The 23950-nt window shown below is 37.4% G+C and overlaps 1 protein-coding gene across 3 annotated transcripts in view; it reads right to left on the bottom strand.

Annotated features, from left to right (window-relative positions):
* The window catches only part of HOMER1 (homer scaffold protein 1), an 85921-nt gene that overhangs the window by 34807 nt on the left and 27164 nt on the right, over positions 1–23950 (bottom strand). For 2 of the 3 annotated variants that reach the window (XM_085528834.1, XM_015848572.3), the window contains exons 3-5: positions 21112–21243; positions 16920–17012; positions 10201–10343 (exon numbers count right to left, since the gene is read on the bottom strand). In XM_085528834.1, coding sequence (XP_085384960.1) covers positions 10201–10343; positions 16920–17012; positions 21112–21213 — 338 coding nt within the window. In that variant the 5' untranslated portion in view covers positions 21214–21243. Of the gene's footprint in view, positions 1–7497; positions 9591–10200; positions 10344–16919; positions 17013–21111; positions 21244–23950 lie in introns of those variants that run through there. The other variant, XM_015848573.3, reaches the window with a different exon arrangement.

The following is a 23950-nucleotide window of genomic DNA, read 5'->3' as shown; positions in this document are numbered from 1 at the left end:
AATTATTTTCCACTGAGCAGCTTTCCAGCCACTCTGCCCCAAGCCTGTAGCGATGAGTGGGGTTGCTGTGACCAAAGTGACTGGGCATTTGGTCTTGTTGAACTTCATCCCACTGGCATCAGCCCAGCTACTCAAACTCTGTAACACCTCCCTATCCCCAGGCAGATCAACACTTCCTCCCAGCTTGGTGTCATGTGTAAACTTACTGAGGGTACATTCAAACCCCTCATCCATGTCATCAGTAACAATACTGAACAGGACAGGCTCCAATACCAACCACCAGTGACCAGTCACCTACTGAATTTAACTCCATTCACAGTCACTCTCTAGGCCTGACCACCCAGCAAGTTCTCTACTCAGCAAAGAGTACATCTGTGTAAGCCACGAGTTTCCACCTTCTCCAGATGTTAAATGATAAAGCACAATCAGCTCCTAAGCTGAGGTCCACGTGTGCCTGAAGATATTCCAGGAGACAGAAGTGTTCAGTCAGCCCTACACAAGCCCCTTTGCTGGAGCTAAACCTCGCAGCTGCGAGGAGGTACAATTACTCATGAGATTTAACTATAGCAAAGGAACAGAAGCTGCGACCACCTCAGAAAATCACTCTCCTTCTCTGTTTCCTCTTAATGCAAGCAGAATTTGGCAGTGCAGTATCTCATGCCTCCGACAGGAAAAGAATACATAACTAAAATAAAATATCTATTGACAGCTATCTAGGTCTCAGGCTTCCATGGTGAATCCCCTAGGAGTAATTTATCTAATTGATTAAAAATTAGATAATTTCTAAGTCCATATGGGCTTCATTAACACAACTTGAGCACTTCTGAAATGGCAAAAGTCTCCTTTCTGGAGCATACTCAGTCCACAATTAATAATTCACCATCACTGAAAGTGGAAATACTTTACATCTTAAGATGATGGACACCTTGTAACACAGGTCAGATATAATGTAAATTCCCCTGAGCAATATCTAATCATATTCTTATAAATGCCATCAAGAATATAGTAATTGATAGACTCTTAAGCTAAAATCACTGCAAAATATAGTTCTAGGTGGACTGATTTCTGCCTTCAGTATTCTTCTCCAAGGAGAGAAGGTAGTTAAGAAGGGTGTAATACAGAGAAGACTAGGATACATGAAGCAAATGGATCCTTTTTTCTCAAACCTGAGCTGAGAAAGGCTGAAGGTTTATGTATTTATTATTTCCTTCTTGGAAACTCAATAAAAAAAGTTTTGTACTGTCTCAAGAATAGTAATATAGTCGTTCATATTGTCATGACTAATTAATGTTATCAGGCAATCCAGATAGCAGTGAAACCATAAGCACCCGGCATATAAAAATGTTAGAACTCATTATCTATCTATGTATTTGTGCAGCTTTTCATATGGGAACTACAAGTCACTCATGATCCACAGCTGTGCCTGAGACCATACAGAAGGCAGAGCACTGCAATGTCTTAATAAGAGAAAGACTGAAGTTGTATCATACTCATTCAATAAAGCATCACTAAAATGCACACAGTAACAGACTCCTTTTAGAAAACTAAAGTATACTCCTTAAGTACAGGTTTGGCCATGAGTTTGGCCTTACTGTCTGAAAAACTGAACACAGATCTTTATTGGATACATGTACGATTCACAAGAGAATAAAGCATGCAAACAAGGCAGAGAGACAAAGAGATCTCTGGGAAGTGCAGGTGAGGGGGCAGTCACTATACATGGCATGTGGTAGAGGGGTCAAGCAACTTGAAAATTCCAAGAGCCTACATGTGAAAAGATTCAACAACTGATGTTTCTCTTGTTCTGTTGGACCTTTTTTACAGCCTTTTTCTTTCTGATGATTTAATGTTAATTCCCGCTTTCTCAGTACACTGGGAATCTACTTCATGGAAGATGGGTGAGGTTGTAGAATTACTTGAGCAACTGGAGATGCTTCTTCAGTAAGAACACAATATTTCAAAAATATTCAAGAAAGAATGTCTTTGGGCCTATGTTTATGCAGGCTTTTAAAAAATAAAGCTATATTTTCAAAGTGATTCATTGTAGTGAGTAGTAAGAGATTTTAAAATACCAAACTGGCAGTGCTGACCTTCTGAACCATGAAATACTAAGTTTTCCATTATTTTCTGTATTTGTATTTAAAGATGGATTTTGTCTTGTGGAATGTGAACTCAAAATTGCTCAGAAGGACTTCATATTCCTTCTTAGGAATATGTCATGTACATTTTACTGTGACTATAATCAATTACACAAGTGCATCGATTTTCTGATTTTACAAGACAAAGCAGACTTGGCAACTATTGAACCTTGAAATAAAATAAAAATCAAAATAAAATAGTGCATGCTGTTCTACAGTGTACTTAAAAGCCATCCAGGGAACAAAGGTGGTCAATGTCTGGATAGAGATTGGTGACAAGTGGTGTCCCCCAGGGATTGGTACTGGGGCTGATACTCTTTAATATCTTCATCAATGACAATGACATTGGGATCAAGTGCACCTGCAGCAAGTTTGCCATTGACACCAAGATGGGAGCAGTCAACACAGCAGAGGGACAGGATGTCATCCAGAGAGACCTAGGCTGGCTTGGCCAGTGGGCCTGGTTGAACCTTATATGGTGAAGCTGGATAAGGCCATGGGCAACCTGATCGAGCTGCAGGTGTCCCTGTTCAGTACAGGGGAGATGGACTAGATGGCCTTTGGAGGTCCCTCCCAACTCTAAGGATTCCATGATTCTACAGTAACAAAAATTTTCAGTTTTTAAAAAAATTTCCTTTCTCTAGAACTGTGCAGCAATTTGAATGATTTCTATGTGGATGGTAAAACATAACCTGAAACCAAGGTCTGAACTATTCTCCAGTTTCACAGAACAAGATTATGACTGCAGAGTCCTTTTCAGGGATATAAAATAGTAAATGAACAAATCTGGAAAAGTTTATTTAGCGCTTGTTTATCAATACAAATGGTTGTGTGTTTGTTCTGTGTTGTTAAAGATGAGTGGACTAAGTCTTGTGCTTGAAATAAAGCAGCTACCTGTCAGCTACTATCAACTTTTAGTCTTCTAATATATAACACTTATATATACATATACATACATCTATATATGGCCACTTGGCCTTACTTCCGCTCATCAACTTACCTAACCAACGAGGATGAGACAATAAAGTCTGAATGATCAGACACTGAAAAGTATACTAAGAGTTGTGCTGTACAACCCTCCCTCGGCCCTTACTTTGTACTAAAGGCTTCTCATTTCAAGGATCATGACTGTTAGAAAACTCACTTGTGACTCAGGGGATCAACAACAATGTGTGCTTTTTTCCTAGTAACTTTGGGCATTCATGGCTTTCTTTTCCTGTAGAAGAGATATTCAAACGTGTGTCTGAAAAATATTTTAAAGAAGTGTGTACTGAGGCTTCCAATTCAAGCAAGGTATGAGATTTGTAGTTTCACCGTATTAGGTCTTTCCAAAGAGGATTTTTGAAGAATAGCACTTCTGCAAAGCAGCCACCTCCTCTTAAAATTTTTTCACTGTGATTTTTCCTTTTTTTCTGGAGGACACTGGAGCATTTTTTTCTGGTGTCTGCACTATTTGACACGAATGACATTTGAGTGTCGAAAAGACAGTCTCAAAGGACAGAGGTGGAAGAGGTATCTGCTATAGTTGCAAATGATCTAAGTTCAACAGTAAGCCAGACAGAGCTCCAGTGTAATAAAGACAACCTCTTGGGCTTCTTCATTGTGAACTGGGAAAGCTAAGTCTGCAGTTTATCCCTGTTTACTGGTATAAGGGTTTCTTTTGAGTACTCAGACAGCTCTGAATAAAGGAAGTATGAGTGAAGAAAACATGAGATACGAACTATCTATATAAGGTCACCTATATCTGCAGCTGGAATCCTTGAAAAGATGATTGCATGCTTCAGCTCAAAACTCAGAGAAATGCAGATATTCTAGATATTATACATGAAAATAATCCTACCCAAAAAAGAAATGTCTCAGTCACACACCCAGTATCAGAACATATGAAACAAAAAGTTCACTGGGCAACTAAATTGCTGGGAGAATTATATAGAATATATATAATATATAATATATAGAATTATATAGAATAAAGAGAATAGCTCCATCACCAATGCCTAAAGACAACAAAGAAAAGAAGAAAAGCAGTAACTGCATATTAAGACTTGTAAAAGGAGTCACAGGTTTCAGAAAAATATATATTTGAGAAATGTCAGCCAGGTAAAGGACAGAAGTGAAAAATATAAAAATAAATAAAATTCACCTCTCCACTCTGCCATAGAAAACCACCCCAAGAAGTCTGATTTTGTGTTAAATATCAGGTATTCGTGGAGCTAAAGTTTATAGTTGCTCCAGTAATAATCTTTTCATGTCATCCATGTTTTGGATTGGTTGAGCACAATGGATGCATCCTTTTAAAAAGTGAAAGTTCATTCTTTGAGCAATTTAGCTCCTTTTCCTTACTATTAGTGGGGTGGGTTTTGTCTTTTTTTTTGTTTGTTTGTTTTTAATTGTTATGTATGTGATTGAAGGAAGAAAAATTACATGTTCCAAGTTATATGCCTTTCTTCTTTTAAATTCAAATTGCAGAAGAACTGCATTTCTCTTTTAAGAATGTACTTGACAGTTACGTTAGAAGAGTGCTTGCTTGTCCCTGAGGATGGTATTTACAACATTTTTTTTTTTCAAACACCCAGCTCTCATCTTCTGAATCAACCCTCAGAGCTCTCATTAAATAAATGGCAGGAAGTGGATAATTCACATGCTCCAGACTAGAACTTGCTTAGCTGCTCAAAAGAGACAGTAACATTTCTTAAGTATTGGGCTATTTTTAGTTTTGGCTCTCATCCATTCCCACAACTATTAAAATCAGCTCCATCAGTTGCTTTATTTGAAAGAGCTCGGCAACACACACAGCATGGCCATTCCTCTAGTAACAGACAGAATTCCTCTTCACCTCTCCTTCCATGCCTACAGACGTCTTATTAAAATGTGACAGTATAAGCTGTACTGTGCTGTGCTTGACACACTGCTTGTTTAAAAACATGTAATAGTTTACTACATATTCCAGATTCCCCGCAGAATTTTGAGAAATTGTCACCATCAGGAGAATCAGAGACAAGACAAAGTGTGCATAAACACAAGACTTTCTTTTCAAATCACTGAACTCCTAGCAAGAACTTTTATTGTGAAGGATAGCCTGCTTCATCTACATCCGAGCTGCTTATGCAAGAGTGGAAAACTGTCAGAGTTGGGTCAGGGAGGAAAGGGAGTCATAATTTTCCTTGTGCTTCTTCATCAGACCACCAGGGTCTTGCTGGCAGAGAGGCAGAAGAGGCAGAAAAACAGCACAGATAGGATCTTCATAATGTCAAACAAATGCTGTTTGAGGTGAACAAGGTGAAGTCAAGACCTACCTCTTGGGTGCTCTAATAATCACTCTTTTCTTACACTGACAGTGGGAACTAATAATCTTTGAGCTGGTTCTCTAAATGTGCCCCAAGAAATAATAATCTTTTACCAAAAGTGTAATTGAATTTACTAGAGTCTCTCCAGTGTGCCCTAAGATGCCACAGTTCTTTATAGCACCATGCAATTCAAATACAATTATTGCCTTCTAAGTCACATCTAGCTTGAGCAATTTCCACTCTTGGAGGTTTTCAAAACCCAACTAGATAAAGCCCAGAGCAGCCTGGTCTGATCTCATAGCTGACCTGCTTTGAGAAGGAGTTTATGTTACAGCCTTCCTGATGTTCCCACAAACACGAAAAGAATCCAAAGATCAGGCTAGACAGCATTTAAAACCCAGAATTAAACATATGCCGTGCACACCACCAGCACTACTTGGTAAGAAAATTATATGTAGCACCATAAAGAACATCCTAATAAAGGGATTTGACTATACATTCAAATTACAAGTCAGCACAAAAACCTGTCATCTCAAAACTTTTCTTCATAGCCAACTTAACAATTCAACACAATCCATCAAGTATTTTTACTGTAACATAACTGAAATACTTCAGCTTGTAGAAGCACATGTTTGTAATACACACAGTGAAAAATCTACTGAACAGACTTCTGCATACAACTTTTAATGATAACTCAGTGCAAGAACACGAGCTAGCAGCAAGATCTTAGGTTTGTTTTCTATTTCTTTTTTTTTTTCTTTTTTTTGTTACAGAATTGGATTTACATGCAGCATTATTAAATGTTAAGCTATCTAGACAGAAAATACCTAAGATACCAACGTCATTTGAAATGAGTCCATTTTGACTAAGGCAGTGAGTGAAACTTTCATATTAAAAACTTGTTTGAATACAAAAATAGGAATTCTAATGAAAAAGCAACAAACACACATGTATATTGGCAACTCAAAACATTAAGTTATAGAAATTCCAACTTTCATTTAGATGGAAGATCTTCATATATGATATGAAAAAACAATTTAATAGGTTCAAGTCATGGCTGACACAAAATTGAAGGCTTTCAAGATTTGTCCCAGAAGGATCCTCTTATAGCAAGCTTTGTTTCTGAAAGCGTGTTTTATCCCACAGCTTTCTACTGTGCCAAGAAACTGAATAAAACTTGTTATGATCAAATGTATTCTTTTCAAGGGGGAGAAAAGCAAATTCATCAAACAGTTACCAAAACATCCCAAGCAGCATTTGCATGTTTTGCCAAACATACTATTCAGTTTTCGGATTTGAATTATATTCTAAGGCTGAATAAGCTTATAAGAGTATTCCTTTGGGCTCATTCAGACATCCAGGCACTCTGTACTGTGCGCCAGTATAATTAAACTTGCATTTAAAAGTCAGGTACAGTCATACTAGAAGTGGTTAAAAAAGAAAAGAAATACCCACGAATACCCAAAGGCAAAAAGAAAGGAAGAAAAAATAAGAAAGATTTCTGAGCAGACCAAGACTTAATTAAGAAAGAAAATTCATCCTTCCTTTAGTCTTATTTTAAATATTAACTTTTATTAACTAGCTTCTATTGCAAAGAAAGCATTCCTGGACTAGCCATGATTCAGAAAAGGACTGATCAGCGTCTCAGCCAAAATTATTAAAATTACAATGCCAGCTTAGGCTACTTTTTATTTTCATTTCTTCTGGCAATATTTAGTAGTGCTGACAATGTTCAGGCTATACATGACAAATATAAAGTTCTCAAGTAATAATACTTCATAATTCAACATTGAGTATCACAGTTTTGAAAAAAGGCAAGAGATTTAGGGGGTTATCTTCCTGTGCAAGTTTAATATTGTTCTCTCTGAAGCATCTGACTAGAATCACGCTGCTTGTGGACAGCTTTAGGCCTTTCCAGTTAAGGCTAAGTTGAAGTAACTAGACAGACTTTTGTTCTGTTACGCTTGTGGGACATGAATGGAACTGCAGACTTGCGAGATAAAGTTCATCTCAACACTTACAATTATTTACTGAAATAATAAGAAATTAAAGTTCTAATAACAAAACACTGGTGAATTAAGTAATGCTTTTATTCAGTTTTGGGGTATAAATGGACAGAAAATTACTATAAATACCAAAGAAGTCCACATTTATGCTGCATAAATAACACAAGCCCAACCAATCACACCGGGACATAACAAAGTGCAGAGAAGAATGCTTGCAGAAGACGACGTATCTGTCCAGAGAGATGAGTTAGAATAAAATGAAATAGAACATTTTTCAGGTGTGCAGATTAAAAATGACAAGCAAGATGTAGCCTACAGCATGAACTCCACGCTTCTTATTCTGACCTTGTTAACATCTATCAGACCCTTCCAGTTCACACAAAAACATAACAGTTCCTTCCCAGATGACTGTCTGCAACAACCCCATCAACCTCCTACCCCTTCCCTCTGCTGCAATGACGCTGCGCACAGCTGAGCTCACCCAGCCCTCAGCAGCAATGCCATTCCCACCTGAACTGCCACCGTGTGTGGTGCTGTGGCATCCTGCTGCCCATGAAGCTCCAGCCTCTGCCTATGGCTTCACCTAAGACTGCTCTGTGATGCAGCCTACACTGAGGATCATCGCTTTTGGACCTTCACCAGGTGAGCAAGTCCTGTCACATCAAAGCAGAACATAGCCTAATCCAAACAAAGCAGTTCGTTTCCAACCTAAGTTCTGACACTGACTTGTAAAACATAATCAAGCCTGGGAAGTAACTGGTATCTTTTGAAACACAAGGATTTTTAAATGTTAGCTTCTCTCAGATTGAGACAGTGTTCTCTGTATCTCAGACACATACAAAAAGGCTTCTTTTCCTTCTATATGAATAAATGATCAGAAAGTGTTAGCAAGCATTTTCTTCTTGGTTAAATAATAGTATACAAATGTCTTCTGCTGCTGTTGGTTTTTCTTTCCTTTTCTTCATTACAAGCTTGCAGCTGCCATCAGCAAGACAAAACTGATGTTTTTGAGAATCATCATAAGAGATGTCAACATTCTGTATCTGCAGATGTCTAAACATAGATGTATCTAATGACAGAGATACCACTGGAATGCCAACTCCTGCTACAGGTCTATAACCATACAAGAAACTAAAACCAGGCTCACACTGCATACATGAAGATGAAAGAAAATAGCCTGGTAGTTTTGTTACAAAAACTTTTGTTTTTGATGTTTTGTATTTGAAAACATCTTCCATCATGCTCACTGCAGAGCAATGCGCTGTTTCTACACTGGCATACCAGAAATCATATTTACACATACATAAATAGAGAGAAGATCTTGAAGATATCATTAAATACAATCAAACAAACAAAAAAAACCCACAGTCTGTGGACCTTATCACAACTACTTTTCCCCAAAATAGTGAAAATTGCAAGATAAAAGTAACAAGTTTAAAAGTACTCCTTACAGAACACTAACAGACATGCAACATTCACAAAATTCCTTCAACATGCAAACAGCACAACTCTTACAAGGCACCACTTCCTCTAAAACATGTAACTGATTCTCTGGTAATAGTTGAAGTATAAAAATAAACACAATAATTCTGCTAAAAAATTAGTGCAAAAGTATTTTTTTTTTTCTCATTTGAAAAATGTAAATGATTATTCCAGGTGCTTTTATTATTATCTCACAAAAATGAGAAGTTCTGAATAATTTAATCTCCACTCACTCCAAATAAGTTGAATGACATAGCTAAAGTTCTGTTGTTCCACAAATTTTGATCAAGGGTACAAAGCTGTATCAAAACCATTTAATGAAGAAAAATAATAATAATGTAGTATTTCTAGCTTTGCTCTAAGTTCATTAAATACTTATGTTACTCCCCATGGTCTCAAAACATAATGTGTTTTATTGCATCCCACCTTCACTAATTTTTAACAAACAAGACACATCCATTTTAACTCATTTAAATAAAAAGTGTTTGTTTTTTACAGAACACAGTGGAATCCAGCATTCACAGAATCATGGAATCGTTTGAGTTGCAAGGAGCCTTAAAGACTCCCTGGTTGCACCTCCCCTGCCATGGGCAGGAATACCTTCCATTAGATCAGTTTGCTTCCAAGTGCAATGAACTATAATTCTGTCTGGAGCAAAACTATACATTTCCTGTGTTCTGGAAAAAAAAAAAAAAAAAAAAAAAAAAAAAAAAAAAAAAAAAAAAAGTTGAAAAATGTTTTCAGCTATCATAAATGTTCGGTTAAAGGCTGCTTAAACTGCATAATACAGAAGCAGTGTAAGTGTCCTTCCAACAAGTTATCACTGAAAGGCCGATCCAGTGTTACCATTTATTTAAACAAAAACTGCAAAAGTAATGTAACTGGAACATTCTGTGGTTATCTTTACTGAGATCTCAGTCATCAAAATAATGCTTCCTGTTAAAGGGACGTCTGTACTAACAAGCATTCAAATTCTCATGCTCAGCTGAATAAATCACAAAATAATGCACTCCTAGTCTCATCCCAAGAGACTTCCTTATATATGGTTTTGTTTCTGTTTTGTGAGAACAAGGATTATACTGCAAATCTGAAAGCCAGTCCTGTATTTTGTTTTCTTTTTTTAAAAGTCACATAATTTAATTCTTAAATTATTTTTTATTATAATATAATTAAGAATAATTAAATTCTTAAAACTTAGCTAGGTAGAAGCCATGGCATGGAAAAGGTCCCTTTAACAAGGAAGAAGACAGATATCACTTTATTAGGATGTGGGAATGGAATCTGTACCTATGGGTAAATGGCAATGCATTCTGGGTTGGTTCAGCCCTTGGTTCTGAATTCTGTGTCACTTCTGGCGTAGCTCTCTCGTCATCTGTCCCGTTAATGCTTTCTGGCGTTAAAGGAGACTGAATATCCCCTCCAGCCGACTCCTTATGTAAAACAAACAAATGATTAATTAGAATTACAAAGTGGCCTGTTCAGGATGACAATGTGATAATAAGCATTACTTTAACTCTTACATAAGATACGAATTTTAGGCAGTATTAATGTGAGGCTCACAGATTTCCATTGTTCCTCATAGACATGTTTCAGCATGTGATTTAATTTAGAAGCATATTACCATCAGATTCACACTGTCTTGCACAAAATACAACTGACATATGATTTATTTGCAAGCATCCAGCATCCTTCTTATTACAGATGTCTATCACTCTTCCCCGATATTTACATTCAGTCACAACCCTGTAACTACTCAGACCCTGGATTCTTAACCCTTACTCTATATTCTAGCACAAAGAAACAAATTCTGCTATTTTTTTCAAAATCCAGACTTCATATTCTGCAGGTTACTAAGTGAACCATAGTAGGGCTTTTGTTACTGCAGTCAGTCTCGCATAGAAGACTTCCTTGTAGACAATGCTTGGTCAGTAGAGTCATTGCATAACTTATGGTCACTTTAGCCTGGTTCTCATTCTTGCCATTCACGGCACCATCTGGGAAGAGCAAAACTCCAGCTACAAGCAGGCAGCTTCCACTGCTGCTAAGTAATCTGACATCTCAAAAACTTGATGGCTGCCTCTTAGCCAGAAGGCACTGGTGCAGTTTTTATCAACCCTTATCATAGCAGAATATGCCTTTGTGTTTTGATCACCAAACACTTCTTGATGATTTCCAGACACTGAAAACTATTACCTTTAAAAAAAAAAAAAAGTACACCATATAGCCCACATCCGAACTGAGAACATCAATAGGACATTCAATCACTGTTAGTGATTTAATTTTAGTATTTTCTTTCTTATATTATACTCTTCATCAAATAATGACTGTCAAGGAAGACAAAAGAGTGATAAGCTAAGTAGCTTGTCCTGATTTTGAAATACCTTAGTAAGTGTTTAGTCATGAAATGGCAAAATCTAACTCACTTTAATGAAAAGTTAAATCAACATCATATCTGTGCAACTGAAGATGGCTGAATAACAACTGTTCTAAAGGGCAAGCATTTCCTATGACCACACAGACTCTTACCATCTGCATGGGAAACAGCTAAAGCTGCTGCTTACTATTATTAAACTGAAGCACAAGCACAGTTTCTGAAAGGCTAACTGCTTCCCTTTCCAGCTCCTTGACACTGCCTAGAAAGCTGAACAATAGCAATCTCAGAAAGAATTATGAAGTATCTGGCTTATGATCTTAAAGATCAAGGTCTAATTTTTAGCAGCTACTTGTAGCCTTCAACTAGCTTACAAGGCAGTACTGAATCCACATCTATAGGAAACATGGTTCAGGACTTTGAGACTTAATCACATGGAGTACCTCAAGATCTTTTGAGAAACATAAGATCTGGCTGTAATCATGAGCTTGCACAAAGCCCTGGTGCCACTTCACCAAGAATACCGTAATTCACATTTTTCAGTGCGCTTTGAATTGCATTAAGCATACGAAGCACAACAGTTATTAAAATCATGCATTTATTCTGACATCTCTCTCACATGATATGAGAGTTAAATCTCACATTCTGGATCTACAACATGAATTGGAGAGTGATGCAGTGTAGCACTATAGCAGTTTAATACTGACTCAAACTTCATCTTTTATATTTAGTATTTACCAAGTAATCCTATGCACACGACTAACCTGCTCCAATCTTATTAAATTCTGGTAGCTTATAAAGCTGAAAGTAATTAATTTATCCTAATTTGCCACACAAATACAAAGTGCAATTTGCAATACAAATGCAAATCATTTATTTCATGAACATGAACTTTTGGGAGGAAATCTGTTACTTGATACTCAAATGTTACCTCATGTGATATTACCCTAAAAGTACAAAAAAAATCTTGATTTTTATAGAACGATTTTGCTGAACTGAATCTGAATTGAAATTAAGTGTGGAAGGACAGTATAATAGGCAAGATAATAAGGAACATATATTGTGTTATATAAATTATGTATTTTTGTCTATTATTATCCTCTGATGTTATAAAGAGTTCTCACCTACATTAAATGGAAGGCAGCATGCACCCAAAAGTTTCTGTTACTTCCTCTTTTTCCCCAGTTACATTTCATGCTCTAAAAAAATACATACTACACCCCATGAAAACTGGTTTGCTCGTATCTTCAAGTTGAAGTTCCTGCAACACTATTATTACTCTGATAAAGCCAGAGTTTATCTATTGGAACATGTTCAGTATGAAAGCATAGAAGAATTTTCTCCAGCAGAAAAAAAAAGTGCAAGTTCCATCTATGCCTATTTCTTAGTAAGGCACTGTCACAGACTCCCAATTTGAGTGAAATTTAAGTGACAAAAATTCAAGCAGACAAACATGACAGTTTTTGTAATACCCAAAGGCTCACTGCCTCTAAATCAATTCCAGTTTGTTTTTTATGTGTTATTTTTTCTGTTGTTGTTTCTTGTTAAGCATTCCATACACTACCTTGTATTTCTCCATCCAGTTCCTGCCTTGAAATTTCACAAAGCTGTCAGCTACCAACTCAGGTACCACAACATGAGTGGAAGCACTAGCACCAGTGCAGAAGATCAAACATCCTACAGTCATTTTTCCACAAGTTGTGTAAGAAAACTGGTTGTCCACAAAGAAGCCAACAGGTGACAAAACCATGACCATTTTGTCAAAATTAGTCCATTCCTTGCACTATAAAAAGACACAATACTAAAACTTAGCAGACGATCACTATCCTTAGCAGTGCGCATAAAAAGGGCCGTAGAGTCACATGAGAACAGTTGGATTGATTTGAATGACAGTCAGCACAGAATTTCAGGTGTGTTATTAAAATGGCCACTGTCACAAGAAACACGTGGGGGCACGTGTTCTGGCCTAGAGGAGAAAAGAATTGAGATTCAGGCATAAGTTTTAAGAGTGGAGTAAGGATTTTGGCATCCTAACCTGTAACATTCTGTACTGGAACATATTTTTAAAAAGAAAAAAAAAAAAAAAGCAACAACAAAAAAGAAAAACAGCAACCAAGCATTTTTCAGGATATTGCCTCATGAAGTTCAGTGAAATGCATAACCAAGTGTTACTCCTACAATGTACAGGCAAACCAGTAACTGAAAATAGGCTGTAAGTCTCCTGTCACTGGAAGATCCATTGTTTTATGTCTCTGTATTGAAAAAGAAGAGGTGGCAGAGCAGAGGAGCCTGTGTTTCAGTTTTACATGAACAAATATCCTTGAAAAACCCTAACACAAATGTAAGATTAGAAGGACAACAGATGGGGTACCTACATGGACAAGTGGTCTTAGAAGTACCAAAATTGACAACTGATGCCTTCATACAGCTCAGATATGAAGTCTGTATTGTTATGTGAATCTGTCTTAATATGAGATGGCTAGAAAGTACAAGTTCTTTGACACAGAAATAATGCTTTTCTCCTTATAAGTAAAAAGTACCATGCTCTCAGTGTGACTTATATATAACAAAGCAGCATATCTTTCATGATTTGTTGGACTACACTACTGTGATTCCCTGGATAAGTTATGATCTTCTTATGGTTAATATGATTTTATTTATTACCTGATATTCTGGGAAATTAAAGCAAATCCTGCTGGTAAATAGGTGAAGGACAGACAGTATTAAAGAAACAGTGAGAATGCAGAATTTCTACAAAGTGTTTCAGTGGGGAGAAATAATAGTTGAAGAATACATGTCCTCAGATGAAACAAGTTATGAAAAAAAAGATCATAACATGAGACTACTTCCTAACCACCAAAGGACTTTTCCGGGGTGAGAAATACCTAGCTAAGTAATACCAACACTTCTGAAGCTCCAGAATCTTAGAAAAATAGCCCAACTTCAGTGGACTTTAGATAAGATGGCTCTTAAGTTTCCAGCATGACTAAGTGGAAAGTACTTGAGCTATAAATTCATATTTCTATTTATATGACATTTCTGTTGTTATCTCCTCTTTTATTTTTCTCTGTTCTTTCATGTCAAGTTCCTGAAGGACATTCAGAATTGAAAATGATATAAGCCAGAAATATTTGCAGGGTTGCATCAAACAATGGTGAGCAGTAAATGCTTTGTGCAGGATTTTGTTATGCTAGATATAAGCATATTTTAATAAAGATTCAATATGTAGGAACATGAATGTAAAAAAAGCATATGTTCTTCTTTTCCTAGAACTCTGCAGCAGAGAGGGTAAACAGTGTACCTTACCCAATGCATTTATTAACTGGTAAATAATGAGAAGGACATCCTTTAAGCAGTACTGTATGATATTTTATGTAAGCTTTAAATGTATATTTTCCAGTTTTTAGATACAGTCTTTTCCTATCATTAATTTGATGCAGAACTATTTGAAAGTCTGTGGCAGCAGAGGACTAACGCTTGCAGTTAACTGTGATATTCCTATGAACTACAGTGTTTATACACCACCTCCCAGTGCCATTCCTGTCAAAATTTCCCCAGAAAAATAACAACAGGTTCTTGGGAAGTCCTGCCTGGTCACTGAATATCTCTCTTTCCTTTAATTGGAAGGGACCCACAAGGATCACCAAGTCCAGCTTCTGGATCCCCACAGGAGCTCTGAGAGCACTATCCAAATGCCTTTTGAACTCTAGCAGGTTGGGGCCATGACCACTGTTCTGGGGAGTCTGTTACGTGCCTTCTTCACCCTCTGGTGAAGAACCTTTTCCTAACACCCAACCTGAGCACCCCCTGATGCAGCTCCATGCCGGTCTCTCAGGTCCTTTTGCTGGAAACCAAAGAAAAAGGGAAAAGAGGAGCTGTACAATAATTAAGAAAAATAACACTGGAGTTAAGTGCCTTACAACCACTTTTGGAAAGACTATCAAAATGATAGAAGGTACTCCTCAGGTGTATCTAGGGTCCCACCTACCTTACCCACTACCAAGCATCCATCTTCCTCTCCAGTCATTAATTTCTTTGAATAAACCCTAGCACCATATACGTGCCAAAGTATGCCATGAAGCCATCGCTTCTCATTTGCTCTGAATTACAGAATTCCTGATTCAACTGCCATTATGATGATGTGTCAGCACTTGTGCTAACTGTACCTTCTGAAATACACTAACTTATCAATACAGTTAAAAGCCAAGAAATGAAAAGGAAAGACTGAATAAGAAGTTATTCTTAAGCGTGCAGTAATTAAAGTGCAGCTCTCAATATGCATTACAGAATTGCTTGAGGTAGCATTTCTACAGCTGCCTACAGCATAAAATGTTGGGCTCCAAGTATACGGGGAAATGAATAATATTAATAGCTTATATAGAAAAAGTGAAAGCTTTAACCCTAGGCAACTGCTAGATAAAAGAATCTTGTCTCTAATTCAAACTTATGTCCAAACCAAGTAAGCCACTCCATTTGACACTGTCAGATTTAACTCCTGAGTCCAGACTGTTAACTAATATGTCAAAAATAGAAGCACAGTAATTATTTCACCGATAATGCTCAGTAACTAAACGCCTGGCTGAAGTAATCCACTGTCTAAAAACCAAGTGTAGATACCAGTTTATAATATCAAAACATCTGCTTCCATTATCTACTTGCTAATTGTGAAATTAAAAAAATAATAAAAATAAAAACAGACTGCTTCATTTTTCTCCTCTTGCAGTACAGACAAAAGCAGTTTCCCTTTGATTCCAGAAGTTGACTTTGCACGAGGACAAAATGCCTACTGATGAAAACAACATGAAGTTATTTCATTGTGTATATTCATGAAGCTGCTCCCCTGACTTCTCTTGGAAGGACACCAGATGCATCTTTCTTCTGGTGGCAGTAAACCTACTTCCACAGCATGCTGCAAACCACCTGCCATCCTTTTACCATCAGTGCACAGGCACCCAAGAGACGCACTCATTCAATGAATAAAGATGCATTCTCAAAAAAAAAATCCTACTCAATAAGGAGCCCTTGTTAAAGTTGTAAAACTGTGTCATTTTCCAAAGCCAGGAATCACTCATCTTCACTACTGCATTAAAAAACTGGAATGGAGGAGCAGAAATGCCTCATGCAATTTCTTGGTTTTTTTCCCCAAAGCAAATTCAAACTATCTACTTTGAAGGAACTTAATTTGAGGTGTGTTATAACAAATTCAACCATATTGTCTTTCTGCTGTTCATATGTTTCGAGGAATGAGAAAGAAACACCTTATTTTTCTCCTCTAAAAAGAAAAGAAGAAAGAAATCAACCCCTAATATGGTATTGAATATACAGTCAGTTGGGCTGGCCGTGCCTCTCCCTACCCCTTGCCCCAGCCCACTGGCCTATGTAGCAGTGTTCAGGAGCTGCCCCATGGTAGACAGCAGCCAGATCCAGCCAGCTCCAAAAACAACTCCCTTTGACTCCTCTGAAACATACAGTAAATGTGTTCTTAGACTTCTGGTCACTTCTATAGCTGACTGTTGAAAGGACTGAAGCTAACTGGGCAAACAGAGAACATGTGTTTGTAAGATACAATACAAATTCTTAAACCAGTATACACAGACTTTGAAATACTAGCCTTGGAAGAGGCAGTAAAACTCACTTGAGAGGGTGTACTTGTCAGCTCCATCTTTTCTTGGGATTTCTCCTTCGCCAGCCGTGCGGCTTCTTTGAATTCCTGGAATTTTTCCGCAAACTGAATGTACATATGTTATTATAAAAAAAAGAGAGAGAGAAAGAAGAGAGTAGGTGTGAATTAGTTACATTACATGCAGAACATACTGCATTGTACAATGCCAAATTTTGTCAGTAGAATTTTTTAATTTTGCTCTCCTTGTTAGATACTAATTAGATCGAGTTACATAGGGGCATAGCTTCCAGTAACTTTCAGATACAATGTACTGTTTACAGTACAATTAACAAGGCAAAAACATTTCAACCAAGCAAACAAACAAACCAGTTCAGATATGGCCAGTAACAGTGATAAACCAGTTTACATAGCTGCTGTCAGTTTTAGGTTTCATTCTCTTCCTTACAATGCATAACCAGGCTCTGAAGCCAGATGTGGTTGCTACCAACCTAAGATCATTGACTCTTTCATGACTTAAACAATACTAGTTTCTTCCCAAAGCACTTATCATTCCAATAGCTACCTAAGAAATCAGCAGTGGGGACACTGAGTCAAGTTCATTGCTTGCTGTAACTGTCCTATGAAGCTTGAGTTTTCTGCTCTATGTATTCATAAAGCAGCAGTTTAGAAATAAATGCAGCTTTAAACCTGAGAGTTGAACAACTTACAAAGAACTGTGCTTAGATTTTCTGGCTGGAGAAAAGTTTTGTGATCTCAGCTTTGCATCACACAAATTGCTATAAGTAGCCAAGCATTTGATTCCTTCTGCTTTTATACAAATATAATTTTACTATGACTGGCCAAACACTGCACTCTACAAAAACACTGGGATTTTCCCTAACAGCTTCTAAATGTCTAAATTGCAACATACAAATAAATTGTTTGGGGTTGTTTGGTTGTTTTTTCTTTTTCTTTCTTGGTTGTATGGTTGATGTTTTGTTTTGTACTGCACGTAGTCAGAAGCTAAAAAGGCTACCTTTGTTGGAGACAGTCTCAACTATTTTCAATTAGAAATTCACTTGCTATCCAAGACACAAAAGGTCTTATTATTTTTAAACTTCTCCCAGTAGGCTATTAGTACTTGAGGAAGAATCACTTTTCTCCTCTGGTATCCTATATTTCAGCTAGCAAGTTATTTAAAATAATACATTTCCTGGATACAAGAATATAGAGAAAATACCATGTATAAACACTAATCCAGCATCAAAAAAGGTCTCAGAACAGATGATAAAATTGGCAATAGGTCCCCAGAACTAGATTATACTCTTCTAGGATTACTGATACTCATACAAAGACCTCAAAATCTCATTGGTAACCCATTATTTATGTCCAAAGACTTGAGAGCAAAGAACTGGCAAATGGAAAACATGATGCTGAAGTTAAGAATATGCAGCTGACGAAAAACAAGGCAGTAAGTATAATCTTCTGTATCACACTGGTGGAAATTAAAAAAATAGAGAGCGAACAGACTGATGTGACATTCTGAAAAAGAGCCATCCAGGATAATATAAAGGAACATCTCATCAATTTCCTAGAATTCCTTGAGACCTTTGCGTGGCAGATAACAGCAATCTCTTGATACCATCTCCAATTAACAAAGATTAGATCTCACGGTATGAAGAGTACTCTGGAGGATTAATAATCTAAGGAAAAGATGAACAGCCGTGGAAGGATAATACCCATGATGGTACACCATGATTCATAACTCTTAAATTGTTCACAATATATCAGGTCAAATAACTTAAAGGGATAGGACAGGAGCTTTTCGTCCCATATAGAAGAATGCTACCCAAAGCACACAATTATATTCTGGTTGGGAAATTCCTTTCAGTTTTTGATGAATACCATGGGATATTTTGCTCTTCCTACTTCACAAGCAAGAGGGACTGTGCTCGAAAATTGTAATATTGTGAAGGGAATACTCTTCAATGCAGAAATCATCTTATAAAAACCACTGATTTCTGCCTGACTCCTTACGGAATAATCTTAAAGTGAATTCGTGGTCTGACATGTTGAGAAAAGCTCTAATGAAGATAAACAAATGTTTAATTAATTTTCCTTTATTCTTCTTGCACATAAAGAGTTGATTACTGTGTTTTTATTTTTTAATCAAATATTCTCACAGTCACAATGATAATATAGAAAAAGTCTACTACTGATGCACTCTGCTCTGGGAATTAGTTTATAAAGGACAAAAGTAAATGAACGAAATGGTTCCAAAGTCAAATACTTAGCATAAGCTTTGAAAATCATGATCTTGCTCAGAGTGACACAGCTAAGTGGACAATGATATGAGAATAAATATTTTATTAGAAGACCTGATTATATTGGTCTTTTCAAGTCACTCACTGACTGGACCGAGTGTTTTGCAGTTGTGCAAGGCAACTTGTAGAAGCAACCTGTTCCTGAGTAAATCTGGGGACAATTTCCTAAATACATCCCGAGGATTTGTCACAGTAATCTTCAGAATAGGTCTGTGACTTGTTATTTTTCTCAACAGATTTGTGTGTTCTTCATGAATCACAGCAATCTGAGTAACTGCTTATCAAACATACCCTTTTGACAAAACATCTACTGTACCTTTTCCGATTATTTTTATAACAGTAACATAAAAAATTTAAACCAAGAGTATGCTGAAAAATTTTAGATACCACTTTGATGGCAGTTAAAGAATGTCACTGCATTGGTCATTGAGGAGAGTAAAGAAGGAGAGATGGAAAAGACAGATTAATATATATATGTATGTTCTTTGGCAAGAACAACCCAATGTTGAAAGCCTGGCAAGCACAGGGTATGCATGACTACAGCATCACAGTTTGCTTCCAAAGAGGAGTTTCATGATTGAGGAACTATTTGTGTGTACAAGTAAGAGAGAAACTAAATTGGCATTTATGCTAGATCCTCTGAGATGATAACAGAAGTTACATCTGTATTAGTCAGCAAGAGCTTATAAGATGTACATGCCAATTTAAATGACAAAGTTTCTAAGTCCACTGAAGCAATAATGTGCATAAATGCATATGCATATACATAACATTGGTATCACTTGGAATTTTGTGGATTTAAGTTGTTTCACAGAAATTAAAGCTCCCTGACTAGAAAATGAAAAAAACTTAGGAGAATATTACATTGTCCAGATAAAGTAGATGCAGTGGTTGTCTTTTTAATAATTTTCAAACAGACCCGCACTTACCACTTGTATACTAATAATTACTCTCCCAAATGGGTTGATGTATTTTGATTAGTTAGCTGGTTTCAAGTTGGGTTTCGGGTTTTTTTTGAGACAAGCCAAACTTTACTCCTGACTTGAACACGTGTTATATATTCATTTCTATTTTAGTTAGGTTTCCAGATCTTTTGGGTACTTCAGAGATGTAAGAATTCTGCTTAATGCAGAGACATGCTCTCAAACTAGAAGCTTTTATCTGGCAAAGGACAACACCAGTTTGCATAGGTTCCCAGACTTATCTACCAGTTTGATATCAATAGCAAAAGGTATTATATAAGTGTTTCTCACACCAACTCTATCACCATTTAAAGGATTTACTGTTTTCCTCAGATTAAGTCCTACTACACTTCCGCTCAAGTAGATTGAAAAAAAAATAAAAATCTTGTGGGGCACAACGTCCTTATTAGTTATTTCAACTTCAGTACAACAACATGGAATGGTACTTTTCTTTTACATGAAATAAAATTTTCACTAGCTTTACCTTAAGCCTAAAGATGTCACGTTATCTGTAACAAGATGCATGTAGAGGAAAAGTTAAAATGAATGTGTCTTACAAGACAAAAAAGCATCTATCTAAAAAGCATCTATCTAAAAGCAAAAAAAGACTATGAGTAACTTATTTTCTAGGCCATCTCAATATAGAAGTAACACTGAATTGCTGACTGTTTTAAACTCTCACCATGAAAAACTGTAACAGAACAACTTCAAAATACAGAAGCCTAACAAATTAATACTTAGAAAGCTTAAACTCTTTTCCTTTTTCCCAGTTAAGAGAAAATAGAAAGTTATCTAAGAGTTAAAAGCATACTATCATCACAATCTGTCTTTTCACATGATATGGAAAGATATAATAACAAGACTGAGTCAAGGCACAACAAGAAGGAATCAAGTATTCTTATGCTGTTTGGCTTGCCAGTTTTAGTTGCTCATACTTACTTTTGAAAGATGATGCTCAGATGAAAATCCCAAGCCATAGACTGTATTTGCCCTGCTGTCTGCCCATTGGCCAAACTTCTGGGATGTTTTAGTAAATGTCATGTTGGGGGTGATAGTGCTGTTTATTATTGCCTGGAAAAAAAAAAAAAAAGTGAATGTTGTAAAAAAAAATTAAAAATTTGACATTTTTGGTTTGTTTCATATATTTTTACATTTCCTCATGATCAAAACTACCAGCTGTCTGAAACAAAGGAGCAGAAGCTGGGGTAGAAGAGACACCTGTTGGCAACTGCAAGGAGAGATTTAATAGCTAGCAAGTCTAAAAAGAAGCTATCGAAGCATTTGCACAGTCTAATGAGATATGAAGAGAAGAACAAGCAAAGTCCTTTTTCTCATGAATGTATTTCTTTGACCCCCAAGCCAATGCCTCCCAAACTCCACTGCTGCAATTGCCCCTCTGCATATGAAACTCTCACCTGGAAACATGCAATTAAACAAGGAGGACATTATATATATATATATATATATATATGCGTATATTTTAAGTATTTCAATACTCTGTTTTCCTCCATATGAAAACAAAAATGTCTAACACTGCTGGGGTCATGCAACTGCGGAAGAAGAGCTACGCTTAGCATTTTTCTCCTCTTGTTATGTATGGAGTGAAAGAAGGCCATGTTCCAGCATAAAATGACTAAACCAGATCTCAACAGTATTACCATCATATGTTCAGTACTGTATCTGTTATATTCAACAGTATGGATTTGTCCACCATTCTAAATCTGTGATGTTGAACAATCCAGTTGACTTGTATGTATAACAGGATAGATTCTTACAATGACTCCAAAGGGTTCCATTTAACTACATACCTGATAGTCAATGAAATTCACAGCCAGACAGTGTGAACTAGCCATAAAATCAAAGGCATGCATATTACAAGTGAAATGCACAATTTACTTTCTTATGTATCTGGTGCTATTAAGAGTTTGAAAATATTTGTCATATAATAAAACACCGGTTAGTTAGTATAATCATAGAATGGCTGGGGTTGGAAGGAATATTAAAGCTCACTGAGCCGCACATCCCCTGCTTTGGGCAGGGTTGCTTCTCACCCAATCAGGATGCCCAGGACTGCATCCAACCTGGCCTTGACCGCATCCAGGGATGGGCTCTCTGGGTAGCCTGTGACAAGGCCACACCACCCTCCGAGCATAGCTTTTCCTAACATCTAATTGAAATATCCCCTCTTTTATTTTAAAGCCATTCCCCTTGTCCTGTCATTGCCAGATTATCTAAAAAGTTGCTTCCCTTCCTGCTTATAAGCTCTCTTCAATGAGTGGAAGGTTGCAATAAGGTCTCCACAGAGCTTCTTCTCCAGCAAGCTAAACAAGACCAGCTCCCTCACCTTCCTCCACAAGAGAGGTGCTCCAGCCCTTTGATCATCTTCATGGCCCTCCTCTGGTCTCACTCCAAGCTCTGCATCCTTTTTGTGCTGGGGACTCCAGGCCCAGACACAGTACTCCAGCCACTACCGACTTGTCTCCCTCATTTCAGGTATTTATAAATAGTTATTTTTCTCAGCCTTCTCTTCTCTAGGCTGAACAGTCCCATGTATCTCTGCCTTTCCTCAGACAGGGGATGCTTCAGGCCCCTCATCATCTTTGTGGCCTTACACTGGACTCTTCCCAGGAGATACCTGTCTTTTTGGAACTGACAAGCATAGAAATGGACACAGCATTCTATATGTAGCCTCACCAGGGCAGAGTAGAGGGGGAGAATCACCTCCCTTAACCTGCTTACTATATTCTTTTCAATGCACTCCCCCAGGATACCACGGGCCTTCTTGGCCACAAGGGCACACTGCTGGCTCTTAATCAACCTGTTGTCCACCAGGACAACCAGGTCCTTGACAACAACCCTCTATGACCTTCCAACAAATTCTTTTTCCAACAAGTTGTCCAGCCTTCAAAGACATCTCTCCGATTTAGAGATAAGGATGTAGTGTAGGACCATGTCAAATATCCTGCACAAGTCCAGGTAAATGACATCAGTTGCCCTTCCTCTTTCTGCTGGAGCCGTCATTTGTAGAGGCCACCAGATTGATAAAGCACAATTTGCCCTTGGTGAAGCTGTGCTGTCTCTCTCAGATCACCTCCTCATCTTGTATGTGCCTTAACACAGCTTTCAGGAGGATCGACTCCATGATCTTCCCAGGCACAGGTGCGAGGCTCATCAGCCTGAAGTTCCCTGAGTCTTCCTTTCTTTCATAAAAATGGAAGTGATGTTTCCCTTTTTCCAGTCACCAGGGACTTTGCTTGACAGCCACAAAATTTCAAATATGATGGACAGCAGCTTAGTAACTACATCATCCACTTCCTTCAGGACCCTGGGATGCACATTGTCCAGACCCATGGACTTGTACACATTCAGTCAGGCCCACTGCCTCACATGCTGGCACTGAGCAACAATGAAAAGAGCCTGCTGGCTCCATCCTCCCTGTGCCCTTCCTTCAGATATCTATAGGCATAAGATATCCTCTGAGCCTTCTGTTCTCTAGCATGAAGATGGGTTGTTCCTTCACAGGTGTGGGAGTTAAGTCACTAAATCACAAAGGAACTTTAACAAAACTATCAGCTTCTACAGTGGCTTTGGCAGTTCCACCATGCACACATTAAATAGGAAAAGCAAATCTGGGTGTAGCTGAGAATGTCAAATAGGCAGTTCTCTCTGACAACTTTTGCCTCAAAATGCAGGTTTTGCCTACTACTGTGAAAAACTGTAAAGTTCTGGAATGCCTGGAAGCTTACACTTGATTCAACAAGCCTCATTAGATAAAGAA

The sequence above is a fragment of the Coturnix japonica genome, chromosome Z, assembly GCF_054131305.1.
Source record: "Coturnix japonica strain WE chromosome Z, WE-NBRP24, whole genome shotgun sequence".
In the NCBI taxonomy this organism is placed as follows: Eukaryota; Metazoa; Chordata; class Aves; order Galliformes; family Phasianidae; genus Coturnix; species Coturnix japonica.
Note: the sequence above shows the minus strand (reverse complement) of the source record. Positions and strands in the feature narration are given on the sequence as shown.